Raw genomic sequence first — 16,900 nt, 5'->3', positions numbered from 1 at the left:
ACCCCAGCTGACCTGAAATTCACTCTGTAGACCCAGGCTGACCTTGAACGCAGAGATCTAACCCCAACTGCTAGCATTAAAGGCATGTGCTGCCACCCACTGCGGCTGGGTACTTGGAGCCAGTAACCTGGAGCTTGACGCGGTGGGCTGATGGGTATTAGTGAAGTGAACTAGTGAGTGAATGAATGCGACACATTTCATTATGTACATTTCAGCACCTAGATGATTCAGAGTAAAAACTGTCAGCCCCGTGTTCCTTATTATTCCAGAGCTGAGGTCACGGTGCTCAGGCTTGTCTGGAAGACAATTCTTCAACCTTCAATTCTTTATTTCATTTGAAATCTGATGGATGCTACATTAAATAATCCACTTTTAAGTATTTATATGACCACACAACATCAGCTTCAAGAGGATCACTGATTTGTACCATCTCACCACGTCTTTTAAGGAACTTCGTGAAACTTCACAAACTTTGGGAAAAACCCAAAGTTTGCATCTGTATTGTATCTCATGAGTCTGAAACCAACTTGAGACTCATGCCACAGTGAGTCATGGTTCCAACAAACGGACTTCTGAGGGGCCTCAATACATCTGTTTGAAACTGTTTCGCTCAAACCACTGTTTTCTAATTGGTAGATTTTTATCTCTTGTCCCCTTCTCCTGCCCTCTAGAACTAGAATATTCACAAGGTCCTTTTGAACCTTTGATGCTATTGCTCCCTTCTTAAGAGGAAAATTATGCACTCATTAAGTAAACGTTTATCATCTAGGCGTCTAGTGCTGAAACCAGCGAGAGTGTCTCCTCTCAGGGAAGACATTACAACATTCCTGGCCTTCCCAGTCCTACAGGCTGAGACACATGGTGCAGCAGCCTGTTTAAATCAGCTTGCAGGTGCTACTCTCCAACTCCCGGGTGGCTCTACATTGGCTGTGCTGTGGTGTTCCACACAAGACAGAAAACAGTAGAAATCATTTACTACTTCACAGTGACTTCCCTATGCTAAACTTGTGGCTTATTCCTGGGGGAGGAGCTAATTCAGGTATCAATCAACCTGTGACATCCTCTCTGAGTTATTGTCAAAGGATCCGGGAGCAGAGATAAGCTCTAGGACACCTGGAGGTACTCTGTCTTTAGGTATAAGAAAAAGCTAGCATTGAATGACTGTGAGCTTCCATACTCACCCTAGTTAATCAAGTCACAAAATGTCCATTAAAAATGGCGCTCTCTAAGCTTACAGTCAGTTTAAATTATACCCTTAGAATAAATACTAGAGTTGATATTCTACCAATCTGCAACTTGTCATTTATGTATCATTAATAATTGTCTTAATTTAATGTTCTATTGGCCTAAAGCAGATATTTCCCTCCACTTTGTCACTGATATATTGATATCCTGGCTATAGAGGCCTGCCTATAGCCTGCATCAATCTACCAAAGAGAAAAAAAGCCGAGCATATAGGAAGCACACAGAGGAAGAAGCTCAGCAGCCTCTTGAACCAAGATGTAAGGACAACTCAGGGACACTAGTAACAAAAAAGTTTGTTGAAAAAAAAAAAAAAAAGAAATACTGGCCTGCATGAGGAGATGAATCAAACTGAAAGTGAACGACAAACTATAGTAAAAAGCATAGAACAGTCTGCTTAGACATAAGGACACTCACCTTTAGGTTACGGAGCGTTTCTGACCATTCCATTGACCCTATCTGAGGTATAGTAGTTAGGAGTAAACTTTTGGCTTTATTGGCATTTTCTTTCATGGTCTTTAAAACCCCATCCACTGACACCTGGAGAAAGACGAGCACAGATTTTACTAGCATACACCATGCTTCACAGAACACTTACCTGTGTCCCAGCCTTGCTCTGGTGTTAAGATGTTTGCCTCCCTTCTAAATTCATCTCAAGACACCTTATAGAAGTGTTTACGAGAGGCTTACAGTTCAGAGGGCAGGGAGTGTGGGAGCAGGCAGGTAGGCATGGCGCTGGAGCAGTGGAGTGACCTCAGTACCTTCCCCCAGTGGCACACCTCCAGCAAGATTACAATTCCTAATCCTTCCCAAACAGTCCCACCAAGTGGTTCTTATCACGGCAACTTAAAAGCAACTAAGGCATGAATTATATGTCATGTGAGGTTTAGCAAAGATATGACTGAAATGGGTTCTCACCAGACATACCAGTCAGTCTTGATCTGAGATTCTTTTCAACTCATAGAACTATAAAAACAAGGCCTTCTTTTTGGTGTGGAAGCTACTTTTAATGGGATTTTCTCATAGCTGCCTGAACAGACTAAAAGAAACCTGTGCAGCAAGTCTGTTCATCCAAATTCAACTAAACAAGAACCAAGTATTCTAAAAGCATTTTTTTAAGAAAAAAAGGAGAAAGTGTTATTGTTATGCTCATAGTAAGTGGACTGGTGGTTAACACTATAAACTACACCCAAGAGCCTAAAGAAACGAACAAACCAAGACAAACCACCTCAGAACAAAAATCCCAACTCACTCTGTGTTCCAGTCAGAAATCACCTTTATGATGCTTAATTGTCCTTCTGTGTCAAGATCCAGCATCCAATACGTAAGACAGAGGGACACATGTGTAAGATATAGTTTGTAGGAACCTACAGTATGGGAGACTCGACAGGACAAGGGCCTTGGTTCCTCCCCTCTCCTGTTCCTCATTCCTTTTTATGTGAAGCAGTCCCTCACTATGTGGCATAAGCTTCTTTTAAACTCATGACTCTCCTGCCTCTGTCCCCCAAGTGCTGCTGTTTGGGTGTGTGCCAACTGTACTGACACCTTAAGTTCCTGTACAGGACAAAAAAACTACTTCTAGGACTGGGGATAAAGCTTAGTGGCAGAATGCTTACCCAGTATAAACTGGGCGCTAAACTGGATCTTCAGAAACTGGTGTCTGTGTGTATGCGCATACCCACAGGAGTCACTTATGCATGTCATTTGTGACATTAACTAGGGACTAGAATTTTTCTTGAGCATATTAAATAACTATAACACAATTATAATCTATTCACTTAGCTACCTCCTGCAATGTTTCTGGATTAAAATTATGGAGGTACAGATGAAACCTGACTGGGCATAAATTGGTATATGATTAAAGGGAATGGTTGGTCTCCTATGTACTCATGTTATTATCTACTTGTGTGCAGGAATGAACCGGTTCATGTGGGAAAGTTGACTCAGACTCAGATCCCTGCTTTATCCTGCATAGAAGACAGCTAAGATCTAAGGACACGATGACTATATCTTCGTGTCTCCTCATCCAGATGGCTTCTGCAAACACCAAGACACGGTGAGGAAGTACAAGCACCACAGCGGAAGCTCAGCTAAGGGCGGCACGCATGCTGAGGTATCACAGGCAGGCATTCATGGCAGCCAGAGACTCACCTTCTTGTTTTCACTCATGTCCATATACTTTCTCTGTGGCTCTGAACTTTCCCTCTGCTTCTCTTGTTGGGTTCCATCCACAATGCCCTTCCTATTGACCCTGTGACTCACAGCAACAACTGAACCCTCACTTCAAGGTCGAGCTCAAACCTCCAAGGTTCACTTCTTGGCACACCGCTCCACGGAGTTACTGGTAGCAGTGATCTCATGAGTCAGGTCTAGAGTGACTCCTAACCACTTGCCGTCTGACTCTTGCCTGCCTCCCACAAGCTCATGTTTTGAACACTTCTTCCCCACTGGGGAGTGACATTTTGGGAGACCGTTGATTCTGTAAGAGGCAAGTTATAGCTGACAAAAGTATGCTAGTTGGGGTAAACTTCCGAAGGTTATACCTGGGCCTAGAGCTCTGTTTCCTGACTCCCGCTCCTGCACAATGTGAGCAGTCCTACCTCTCTTTCATGACTTGAATCTGCAATGTACGCCAGAGGCTCATGTTTGAGTGCCTGCTCCTCAGTCAGGCAGGGGAACCTTTAGGACAGTGGTTCTCAACCTTCCTAATGCTGTGACACTTTAGTATAGGGTACCAACCACAAAGTAACTTTGCTTTTCTAAGCTACTTTGTAATTGTAATTTGCTACCACTGTGAATTGTAATACAAATATCTGTGTTTCCAACGGTCTTTAGGCAACATCTGTGAAAGGGGCATTTGAACCCCCAATGGGGTTGTGACCCACAGATTAGAACCAGTATTAGGAGGTTGGGCTTGATGGTTGTTGCAGTAACTGGGGCAATGGCCTTGGGGGGTTACTGCCCCATTCTTGCTCAGTCTAGCTCTCTTTGTTTCCTGGGTTTGACACAGGAGCTGCTATGGTGGCTTTCCCACAATCTGTTCTGTCAGGTGCTTTGGTTACAAGGACAAAAACAAACAAACAAACAAGACAAACATGTGCAAAACAGAGTCATTCCTCTGAAACATGTCTTGGCTTCATTTCCGAGGAAACAAATTAAATATGTTGAGTGTCATAAGTTAACTGAGGTGGGTTTGGGCCACTCTAGAACCATGTCAGGCTGTCATTTGTTTAAAGCACAATGACACAAATGGCTGTTTGAGTGGATGCCATGTTTATGTGCGTCTTTCTTGTGGCATTTAACATTCCTTGTCAATCTATGCCTTCCCACCGACAGAAGTTAGCCATCTGCTTTTTCCAGCACCCATATGGCATAACAGCCACCGCTCCCTCTGTAGAGGCAGCTGGCTTGAGACTGAGTAGAAAATCTGGCACGATGCAATGTGCTGCCAGGAAGTGACAGGAGCTAACGTTTCCCATTAATTGAAAACAGCTTCTCTAGATCATGAAGCTGGGAGGAGCTCTTAAACTACCAGGCCAGATACAGTTGGCCTCAAAACTCTCCTACAGATAAACACAGAGCAACACCCTGCTATCAGCTGTAGGCAGACTAAATCAATAAAGATTTACTAAAACCAAAGGATCGGGATCCATTTGTGTTGCCCAGCAAGTACATACACGTGGGCGGACAGATGATATGACTAGATGACGCCCTATTATATATAACTGGCTGGTGAAACAGGCGCTGAGACAGTGGCTGCAGTTGATGAACAGCTTAGGGGCTCAGGGGTTTCTTGCAAGGCTTTCTTCCTCCATGAAAACAAACATAAATAGCAACAGCACGAAGAGACCACACATGAAGCACATCGTTCTCTTTAAAGGAAGGCTCAGGTCTCAATGATGCTCCATTCATCTACATGCCTACTACGGAGTGCCTGCACTGTCGATTCTCAGATGAGCGCGCCCTGACCCTCTGTGGAAGACCTTATATTTCAATAGGAACTACAGAAAATGTCTAACAATGACTAGTGTAAACCTAGAGACGATGTACAAAGGCCCTGAGACACATCCAAAGAAGACGGACGAGACATTCTCTTTGATGGCTGATGCCCACACCTCACGTGATCAGAAGAGACTCCCCACTTACTGCTTCTTCATGCTCCTTCCAGCAATCATAATCGGTTGCCATGGCAATGCTTGCGTAGCACAATCCGGCCTCCTTTGCAAGCACCACCTCTGGAACAGTGGTCATATTGATAACATCTGCGCCCCAAGTACGGAATATAAAGCTTTCTGCCCGGGAGCTAAACCGAGGCCCCTCAATTGTGACTATCGTCCCCTTTGAATGGCACCGGAGTCCAAGCTTCTTAGCCATTTCTATGAGGACCTGGAAAAGGAAGAGCATGAGTCACACAGACAGTCCAAGATTTACCTTTCTGCTTTAGCAAACCAATTGCCTAGAGTAGACTTTTGCTACCATGTCCTTAGGGATCACTGAAAGAGGCCATCTAACCCTGTATTCACACATCCGGGTCCACTGCAGGCGTAGCTCATAGCTTTTAGAGAAAACACACCAGACTTTGGTTTATGTATTTGAATTCCATTCACTGTTGAGAACTTGGGAAGGCTATTCCGGGGCTTTGATCTGGATTGAGGTCTTAACTGATCACACTCGCTCAGCTAAGGAATCACTTGTCATGCACAGATCGACGGTCTGGCCCAGTGCCACCTTCCAAAGTGCAGCTGCTCAGTCACTGCTCTTTGACATAGACTCTGTGGCCTTTTGGAAGAAAGTCTTTTTTTTTTTTTTTTTTTTTTTTTTTTTATAAAGCTTGCTGCTCTTCCAAAGACATATGGTGAAAGAAGAATGACTTTCCTGATTTTTTTTTTTTTTCTGTCCAGAGATCAATCTACCTGGGTTTCCTTACTGCAAGGTTTTTTAGAAACATTAGTTGCATCAGAAACAGTTCTGGGGCTGGAGAGATGGCTCAGCAGGTGAAAAGATTGTGCTAAAAATAACTTAAGAATGGCGGTATTCTTAGCAAGGGGAAATGAAGCACTGCTCTTCCAAACCAAAGCTGAGGGTGCCTCGTCGACCAACTGATTTGCCTGCAGACAGCGTTCCATGCTGATATAACTATAAGGGAGACTACTAACCTCTCTTGTTTTGGGGCAAAATGGTTCAGCCATTGGGATGTGGCACACTCCTCTGGCACTGCAATGACTTCCATCATAGAAGGTCTGAGGCCTCAGGGATGTCCTAGAAAGATAAAGTGGTAAGGTTTTTAGGAAGGTGCACCCACGGAGACTGCTGTTAAAAGTACAGCTCAGATTAAGTTAGGAGCTCAGGCACGGCAGGTAAGACGCACTGAAGTCAATCTGGGACATCTTATTAGATGTACACACACGAGAAGGCTCAGTGTGCCATTTCCCGGACTCACACCAGTTCCCCCCAAACTGTACCAGACTCATTTATTTGCTACCCTTTTCATAACTGTACGCTGTCCTTTTTTTTTTCTTATGGTAAAAGTATATATTTAGAATTAACCATCTGGACTCACTTTAGATGAGCCCAATCTTGTTGGCAGCATCTAGAGCGTCATAATAAGGAACCAAGCGAACATATGCCTTCTTCTCTCCGCCAGGCCATATCAGGGTATTGACTTTGGCCGCATCAATGTCAATTGACGTGTTTCTTCACGGCCTGTTTGATTTGGGTCTTGTTGGCCTTAACATCCAATAACACAAGCGTGTTGTTGTCTTCTATTTTCTTCATGGCCGGGTGGTCAGTGGGAATTTGATGATAGCATGGTGGCAAGCTTGTTTCTCCTGGGTGCACTCTTTCCAGGATATTTTGGCTGCCTCTGGAGCCGCAGGGTCCTGGGCCGCCGGTGGCTGACGTTCAGATCTTCTTTTTGTAGCTGTGGACGCCTTTCAGCACCGCCTTCTTAGCTTTCAAGGCCTTCGCTTTGGCTTCGGCTTTGGGAGGGGCAGGAGCTTCCTTCTTAGCTTTCGGCGCCATCTTGGCGAAAAGGGCATACGCTGTCCTTTTTAAATCAGACTATACCCAGGTCTCCTTAAAAATCTGAAAACCAACCAACCAAACACCGTTCCACCCCCAAACTCAACTTTCTGAACAGTTGCTTTGCTTCAGGTCCATACAAAGTTCTTACCCACATTTGACTGTGAGATCTGAAAATATCTGCCGCTTCGATCCTACTCACCCTTTTCCAGGTCATCCCGCTTGCCCTGCTCCTCTGGTAACCTGTCTCTTGCTCAGTTTGCTTTTACCAGCTTTAACTAGTTCTCAAGGTTTTCCTTTTATTTCAAGTTGGTTTTTTTTTTTTTGGGGGGGGGGGTTCCCTAAATTCTGTTTTTGGAATCCATAAAAGACAGGCTAAAATGAACTAACACGCTGCCAGTTCACTCAACTTCTTGGAAACTTTCAGAAAAAGCTACCAACTACTTTTTTGTGTGTATTGATTTTTCTAAAGTTGAACTACTGAGTAACTCCGGGAAACCCCCTAGCCTCTGTCTTTTCCTGCTGAGGGGAGATGAGGCAAGGATGGGACACAGGAAAGCTGAAAGCAGGAAATCTGGTCTTTTTCCAGGGGTGGCAGTGGGGCAGAATGAAAAACTATTTTTGGTGGTTCCATTTACACAGATGGAGTAATTTGGTACCGTTCCAAATGAACAATTCCTTGGGCTTATCATCCCTGGCGACTCTGCTTGCATCGAAGTCATCTCTCTTTGAGAGGAAGCAGCTTCACTGCTGTGAAAGAAAGCAAGCTCTGCGATTCTTGACTTTTTCACACGCCTCAAGAAGTCAGTTTATCCATCCAGCTGAGGTTAAAGGATAGGTCACATGACAACTCTAGCCTACATCAACAGGGTTTTCCCTGGAAGACTGAGCAACAAAAGGATGCCTTGTTATCACCTTCATATCTGCCTGGTTTTATTTTTGATGAGTCAAGTTGTAGCAATCCTTGCAACTAGGATTGTAAAGCAGGGATACTGAGACTTCCAGTAGCCATGGCAACGGGCATCCATACCTATGTCAACATGTTCACTGCTTCTCTGTCCCCTCACATCTCTGCCTGTGGCAAGCACACCACATCTTGTTATGTTACTTGATACCTGTTGACTGGTCTCAATTACTTCCTTCAAATGGAATGACTTACATTTTCCTTTTTGGTTCTTCAAGACAGGGTTTCTCTGAGTACCCTTGGCTGTCCTGGAACTCACTCTATAGACCAGGCTGGCCTTGAACTCAAGAGCTGGGAGTTAAGGCATGTGCCACCACAGCCCGGCTTACATTTTTCTTATTAAATGAAGGTATCTAATTACAAGTTACAGAGTTACAGCAAATTCTGTATGTTTTTCATTCTCCCATTTTCTAATAAAAGATAGTACTGTACTTGCTGGGCCTGGAGCCATATGACTTTGGTTCTAGTACTCAGAAGGCAGAGGCAAGTAGAACTCTGTGATTTCAGGCCAGCCTGGTCTACATAGAGAGTTCCAGGGCTGCCAGAGCTACATAGTGAGACTCTTATCTCAAAAAACAAAACAAAAATTTACAAAATTAGTGCTCATCCCTTCATTTATAGAAGCAGCAAGAGAAGTCAGTCAATCAAGGCGCCCTGGTAACATAGTAGAGAACCTGAGAATCAACTGCAGGCTGAGGACCCAGAAAACTCCACCCCAGGGAAGAGGGGAAAAGTAGCATTAAAATCAACGCTTTTCTCCCCCACGAAGATACACCTACTTGTGGCATCTGCACCACTAACTTAAGTGTCACTGTGCTCAGTGAAATGGCTAATGATCAAAAGCTAAACTGCTATATATAGAATACACCCATATATGGATTGTAAACTGAGGAACTGCCCACACTAAAGGAATTCAACAGAGCAAGGGGTTTACAACCACAGCTGAGAAATGTCACAGCCTTGCCAACAGCTTTTAAAAGGGCCCAGTGAGACCCAGGTTAAACTACTAACCAAATAATGCCAAGATGGCAGATTTTTTGGTTAGCTGTTAAGTTTGTAACCAATCTGTTATAGCATTGGTAAGGTGTGCATACACTTGTTTCTAGAGTTTGATATATGATCAACCCAGTTATGGCTTCTATAGTAATAAAGGACTACTGCTGAAGGTCTGCTTCCTCTACCAAAGTGGAGAGATTGACCTCGCCTCCTAATTAAGCACAGACTTCAGGGAACACTAGCAGGCTGTTTACTACTCACCAGCTGCTTGCTTCTGGGAAAGTCAATCTGATCTCTGCACCTCAGGTCTTCCCATACTTAAAAGTAGGGGCAGGAGAGACAAAACCACTTACTTACCCCACATGGGCTAAGGGAGGGTGGAATGAAATAATAAAACACAAGGGCTGGCACTGACCACTGCTGCACACGGAGCATCCACTTCTGTACTCTCCTCTGCCAACATGGGAGTCTGGCATTTTCACAGGCACATGGAAATCTCTAAAACTGCTTGATGTTGTCAAGCAGGGGTAGATGTTCTCTTAGCTTCCTTTCTGCTGCTGTGACAAAATACTCTGACAAAAAGCAACTTAGGAGAGAAAGGGTTTTAGCTCACAATTCCAGGCTAGAGTCCATCTCTGTGGGGGAGTTATAGTGAGAGAAGCTTGAGAAAGGTGATCATATTACATCCACATAGTACGGCAGAGAGACTCCTCTCCTACAGCTCAGGACCTCTGCCTGGGGAATGGGTGCTGCCCACAATTGACTAGCTCTCCTGACATTACTTAACAATCAAGACATTGACCCACAGACACACCCACAGGCCTACCTGGCCTTAGTAATTCCTCATTGAGACTCTCTTTCTAGATGATTCTAAATTGTGTTAAGGTGGCAGTTAAATCTGACCGGCTCAGGCACTGAAACATCTCTTTGAAAGCGTGAAGGAGACACATAAGCTCGAACTGCTAGGAGAAATGACTTCGATGCAGTCAGAGAGACAACCCTGGGCTCTTTCAGATACAGCACAGCAGGAAAACCAACCAGTAGCTTGTTTCTTAAGTAGGGGCCTTTGAATTAGGTGTTAAGTCAATAGTACTCTCCTTTGAAGAAATGTGAAGCTAAAAACACGCTGGAAACACTAATTCTCCAGGAAACAAAAACATCACAACTTCTGAGGTAGCTTCCAAATGCGGCCTCTGTCCCTAGCAAGCCCTGGCATGAGGGTGCAACAGTCAGTGAACTGCACACAAGGCAACATGGCTTTGCTCACAAGGATGGTTTCTGTGGAAGAGTTTCTCCCAGCTTGTTAGGATCATTCCAATAGCAGGCGAACTCCCAATTGCTTACCAATTGTAACAACAACAGGAACAGAAAACAAAACAAAACAAAAACAAAGAAAAAACCCAATGGATGTTTAAATCTCAGTGATGAGAGTGTTCAATGAAGAGGGCTTCACTGTTCCTCCTTATAATCTGTTATGAGATATTGCTAGTAGTACACTAGGCAACATAAGAACAAACATTCTCTGTTCTTGGGGCCGGAGTGGTGGTTGAAGAGATGGCTCAGCAGATAACAGCACTTGTTGGTTACAGAAGACCTGAGTTTGATTTCTAGCACCCACATGGTGGCTCACAACCACCTATGACTCCAGTCCTAGGAGATCTAACACACTCTTCTGACCACTGAGGGCACCAGACATGTACAGATGCAGTGCACGCAAACACACACAAGCAAAGTTCATACCCATAAAATACAATAGCATTTACCAATGCTGTTATTGGTTCCTAACTGTCCCAACTTGCTCTAGGTCGATGTAAGTGGTTTTATCTGTTCACCCAAGAAACAATAGCCACATGTAGGTCAACTACATGCAGGAAAAAGTACCACTGTGTGCCTTTATGCTTAATAGCATTGCAAATTGTAAACGGGGGGAAAAGTTGGCTGGAAAGGCTTTAGCATTTTAAATTTCACTAATGAGTCAGATGACCCCTCAAAATGCCCATTTCAAACAGCAATAGTTATATTTAAGAGATCGCCAGGTCCTAAGAGCAGAATGTGACATTTTCACTCCTCAATTATTCAAAGGTAACTTGTCTCCCTGTCCATCGCAAGACAGTCATTCACATTCCTCTGGAAAGAGAGAAACAAACCAAGATTTAGGGCTCTAGAAATATGAACTTATTGAAGAAACCATCCCTAGAAAAGTGGCAGGAGTTCATGAAACACAGATCCACAAGTTGGAACAATTGACACCAAATTACAGTAAGGGCTGAGTCAGTCTATGAGAGTAGCTAATCGAACGTCATTTCCCCTGGTTAAGCTTCTGCTTTCCAAAGCCCCGAGGACAGCCCCATGGAATCACCTGCAGTCGTATCTTGGTTTATGTCTTACAAAGTGAAGCTATAGAAAGCAGCTAAAGGGGCTGTCAAGCGTTGAAGGGGAGCACTGTCCAGAAAGCTTGCAGGGAGGGAGGGTGGGGTCTGAGCATGTGCACATAACAAGATGCTGTGATGTAGAGACTCAGAGACAGAAGAGTGACAGGTGGCTCCAGCAAGGATCCCTGAGGACCAGCAGTGTTTACAAAGCAGCAGAGCCAGGAGACAGTTACAGAATCTGAGCTACCTCACTGGGGTGGGAGAGCTGCAAGCACGTGGGTGAGGGGCAGCTGAGGAGACAGGCTTGAGCCACCCAAGTTTGGATCCATTTGCTAGTTATGTAATAGCATCTCTGTACCTAGGTCTCCTCAAACATACGTGGGGGACTGGTCACAGAGGCACCCAGCTCTAAAGCTCGGTTGTTACAACAGGAATGTGGTAATACCGTGAAGAGCTGTGACGGAACTAGATTCCAGAGCAGAGTCTAAGAAGAAGCTACTTCTTGGGGGTTGTTGACTTCGCTTTAAGCACAGCTAGATAGGAAGGGAGAACTCCGACACAAGTTTCGGATGGGAGGGAGGGCAGAGGCACGCAGTGAGTGTGTGCCCAGCAGTATCTGCTTCCTTATAAAACTGAAGATGACATGCTCGGAGGAGGGAGGAGATACAGGAGAAGCCGTACAACTTGCCCCTGAGAGGAGTGGGACAGAGCAAGGCAAAGGCCCCTGGGAAACTCTTCATCATGAGCCTCTGTGCCTTCCTTTTCGGTTTCAGGCAGGGTGCTGTCACTATGTAATCTGGCTATCCTAACTGTCCTCAAACAATGTCCCTGCGGTGGCCTCCTCAGGGGTGAGGTCCCAGGTGCAAGTCATCACGCGCAGGAGTCCGTTTCTGATCGTTAGACCCTACACACACTCAAGATGAAAGGAGACCTGTGTGGACACCAGAGAACACCCCTACAAGACTACAGCCTCAAACGATGACATCACAGGGGAAGCCCAGAGCAGGGCTGTGTCTCTTAGAGGGTGAAATAAATAGGCATAATCTATCAGCTCATGTATTTACTGCGGGACTTTCCTGATGAGTCAGACCACAGAGCTAGAGAAAAACCCAGATCTCCTATTCATCCTGCAAGAGGATAAGCTGGGAACAAACCAAAAACCCAAACCAAGCTTGAGAAGGAGCACATCTGAACCCAATACCCGCAGGCAGAACTCTTACATTAACAGAGGAGGACACTGGAGGACAGGCATTGTTTTACCTGGTATTTTGAGCCACAGAAGTTACTGTTTCTGTGAATTTTGTTTTAAGCTTAAAATAAAATAAGGACCTACATCTACAATTTTCACATATATCCTTTCTTCCTGTCCAATCAATGACTTCAGTGATACAGCAAATATTGATGGCACAGAAAGAAAGGATACATGGAGAAAATTGCTGGAAGTTCCTGCCCCTGGGCCCTCAACCTCTGGAAGGGCATGACTGTTTTTCGTTTCTTCTACCCAGCAACAGGATCTGAAATAGTATCTGTACTAGCTGGCTCTGTGTGTCAACTTGACATAAGTTAGAGTCATCAGAGAGGAAGGGGCCACGGTTGGGAAAATGCATCCAGGAGATCCAGTTGTAAAGCAACTTCTCAATTTCTCCCCTCACTAATTGAGGGGAGGGTCCAGTTCATGATAGGTGGTGTGATCCCTGGGCATGTGGTCCTGGGTTCTGTAAGAAAGCAGGCTGAGCAAGCCATGGGAAGCAAGCCAGTAAGCAGCACCCCTCCATGATCCTGCATCAGCTTCCGCCTCCAGGTTCCAGGCCTGCTTGAATTCCTGTCCCGATCTCCTCCAAAGATGAATTATGATCTAGACGTGTAATCTAAATAAACATTTTCCTCTACGACTTGCCTTTCAGTTGTGGTGTTCTCATAACAGCAATAGGAGCCTTAATGAAGACAGTATCTAACAGAAAATGGAGGAACCAAGTGTGCCCAGAAACTTAGGAAAAGACAATGGAGTGCCTCAGCATTGGGGAGAAGACAGCAGAGGCCCTTGGGAGAAGACACCCTATGCAACACTCGACAACCAACCCTTAAAGAGTAACCATAAGCTACAAAGCTGATAAGCAATGGGAGAAAGGCTAGGCAATCCGAACAACTATGCTTCTAAATTCGTCTAAGCCTCCTCTTAGAATCTGGCCTGTTTAGGCAAGGCCCTTGCCAAGCTGCAGCAGGGAGGAGGCCTCTGTCCCAAGTGTCTAACTTCACGAGACACCTCATCATAGAGCCTGTGCAGTTCAGAGGCCACTGCATCTTCAAAGACGTTTGTAAAAAGAACTGTTGCCATTTGGTGAGGAAGTTACTGCAGACCCCTTAGTAAGCAGCTGGGGGTTTCCTATACGTGCTGCTTGCACTGTAAGTGATACTGGAGATCTGAAGATGCTGGGATCAAGGCACACAAGAAGTTCAAGGAAGAAACACCACCCAAAAGTTCAACTGGAGCCCCGAGAACAGCTGAGCTATCTTTATCCACATAGCAAAGCCAGAGTCAGGACAGAAGCTACATCGACTCCTGTGTGTCAACTGCCTACCTCCACAGGTGGCAGGATGAAAGAAAAATGTACCAACCCAAAGGAGGGTAGGGCACACAGGACCGTTTTACCAGTCAGTCATAAGAACTGGCAAGGCCTCTTCCTGTAGGTGGCCAGAGGTGACCTGTGAAGATGGTTCGATATTCTCTTGACCGAGAAAACCCCACAAAATCATGCAAAACAAGAGGTTCAAATCTGGGGTTGGGGATTTAGCTCAGTGGTAGAGCGCTTGCCTAGGAAGCGCAAGGCCCTGGGTTCGGTCCCCAGCTCTGAAAAAAAGAACAAAAAAAAAAAAAAAAAAGAGGTTCAAATCTTTGTGTTTGCTTTCAGAACACCCGGGAAACTGCCCAGGCCAGCAAGGGTATGCGTAACTGCAAAGCCACAAGAGATCTGAGGCCAGTAGGCGTGGAGCTGCTCCCTGTTCTGGAACACTTAACCACTACACCTAACTGAGGACCATGGGCATAACACCTGGAGTTTTCCACTCTAATGAGGTATCTAGATAGCCCGGAGTCTTCAGCCAATGAGGTTCCCTTCCCTTCCTGGGTATTCCTCTTCTACAAAAGATATATAACCCTTAACTCACCCCAAATAAAGGGTATGCATTTACATCCACCATCAAATAAACCAGTATGAACAAGCAAGGTCCATCTCAGAGAGCTGCTTCATTAAGGATCACTGTGGAGAAGGCCTACAACTAAAGGGCCACGCCTAAGACTCCTGAGGAAGGTTATTTTCCTTACAGCCCCTCTGGTACACTTGGCTCTTGCTACTAATCAGACAGGATTCCACTTGTCCAGAGCTCTGCCTCTCTTTTCTGCTTGGCTCTCAGAAGCCTGGAGGAGAAAGGCAGACTGCTGGTACCCATTCCTGACTCCCAATGGAACACCGTTGTGCCTGGGTACCCAGTGAAGAGACAAGGAACTGTAGAATTTGTTTCAGATTTTGCTGTTTCCCCTTCCAGTCTGGTGAAGAAAGACAGGCTGCAGACCCCAGTTACAGACTTCATTCTGCCTTCCCTAAGTGGCATGCCAGTGGTGTCCAGGCAGGACATAGTGCAGAACAGGAGGTCACGCAGTAAGGGAGACAAACCTCAAATTATAAATCTTGGATGCCCTATAAGGTCCTTTTAAAATAAAAATGCCTAACAAGATTCTCTTGGACCAAGGGGAAGACCCAAGTCCTTTCCCTTTCAAAGGGACTGTTAATGAGCATCAGGAAAAAAGAAAAGGACATGGTGGGTATGCTGAAGAAGATTGCTGGCCTGGTGGCACTGGCTGGATGTGACACTCCACAAGACAGGCTACCAATACTGTACACAAAGCCTCTGGTGTTCTTGATTGACTCCCTCAAAATTCATCACATAGGACAGAATACAGATGAGAAGCTGGGTGTGCTCAGAGAAGAATCAGATGTTAAAAACAAGACAGCCAATACCAGGATGGACGAACAAGGGTTCTGGCAAGCAAAAATCACACCAGAAGCCATGGGAGGTCATTAGTGGAGAAGCCTGACTCTATCCTGTTAGAAAGGCTAATATAATCAAATATCTTTGATGGGTTGAAGGGAACTGGATACAGTTAAATGCTCTAGTGTGTTGAAGGAATCATAGAAAGAACTGGAAGAGCTTGAAGGGGCTCAAGACCCCTTATGAACAACAATGCCAAGCAACTAGAGCTTCCAGGGTCTAAGCCACTACCTAAAGACTATACATGGACTGACCCTGGACTCTGACCTCATAGGTAGCAATGAATAGCCTAGTAAGAGCACCAGTGGAAGGGGAAGCCCTGGGTCCTGCTAAGACTGAACCCCCAGTGAACGTGATTGTTGGGGGGAGGGCGGCAAGGGGGGGAGGATGGGGAGGGGAACACCCATAAGGGGAGGGGGAGGGATTAGGGGAAAGGGAATAACATTTTAAATGTAAATAAGAAAGACTCAAGTTAATAAAAAAAAAAAAAGAATGAGGGGTGACACTGATTGTGACTCACCCTCTGAAGCATTCTATTTCTGCTCTAATAATAAAACACACAGCCTTGGAAGAGACTGAAAAGTTAGCAGTTCTCTGCAGAAAATGAGGTCACTTTATCCAACAATCTTTTCCTATCCTCACATACAACATTTCCACCAGCAGAGTCAAAGGGGAGTCCCGAGTGCAACTGTGCTGGGGAAAGCAGAACAGCGTGCAAGCCAGAGTGCCCTTGGGTTGTGCAATCAATCAGTCCAGGTACCTTGCAGGATTAGAGGAGATGCTTTAGGTATTCCTCATTTATTCATTTATTTATTTATTAGCTTTTTATTGATTCTTTGTATATTTCATATCATGTACCCAATCTCACTCATCTCCCATCCCCACAAGAAGAGAGAATAAAAAATGTTGTCAGGGACGCTGTAGTGCATCATGACGTGTCCCACTGAACACCCCTCTGTCCGCACATTTTTACTTGCAAATGTTTACTGCAATGAGTCACTGGTCTGGTTCCAGGCCTCTGGTTTCTGCTACGCCATCAATACTAGGTCCTCACTGGCACTCCTCTCGGATAGCCTGCTGTTGCACTGTCGTGGAGAACCTGGATGCTTTGGATCTGCAGGACCAACACACTCCAGCAGTTCATAGATGGGGTAGGTATTGGTGCAACTTAAGCCCTGGATCTAGGCCTGGGCTGTGTCTGAGTTGGTGCCTGCCTGGTAGGAAGAAGGGAGGGTCTTCCAAAAGAAAGGAAGACCAT

The 16,900-nt window shown here is 45.2% G+C and overlaps 1 protein-coding gene across 1 annotated transcript in view; it reads right to left on the bottom strand.

Annotated features, from left to right (window-relative positions):
• The window catches only part of Mtap (methylthioadenosine phosphorylase), a 46,225-nt gene that overhangs the window by 4,556 nt on the left and 24,769 nt on the right, over positions 1-16,900 (bottom strand). Inside the window, exons 5-7 of the mRNA NM_001394049.1 lie at positions 6,399-6,501; positions 5,389-5,628; positions 1,660-1,782 (exon numbers count right to left, since the gene is read on the bottom strand). Of these exons, the coding sequence (NP_001380978.1) occupies positions 1,660-1,782; positions 5,389-5,628; positions 6,399-6,501 (466 nt within the window). The remainder of the gene's footprint in view (positions 1-1,659; positions 1,783-5,388; positions 5,629-6,398; positions 6,502-16,900) is intronic.

The sequence above is a fragment of the Rattus norvegicus genome, chromosome 5, assembly GCF_036323735.1.
Source record: "Rattus norvegicus strain BN/NHsdMcwi chromosome 5, GRCr8, whole genome shotgun sequence".
Lineage (NCBI taxonomy): Eukaryota > Metazoa > Chordata > Mammalia > Rodentia > Muridae > Rattus > Rattus norvegicus.
Note: the sequence above shows the minus strand (reverse complement) of the source record. Positions and strands in the feature narration are given on the sequence as shown.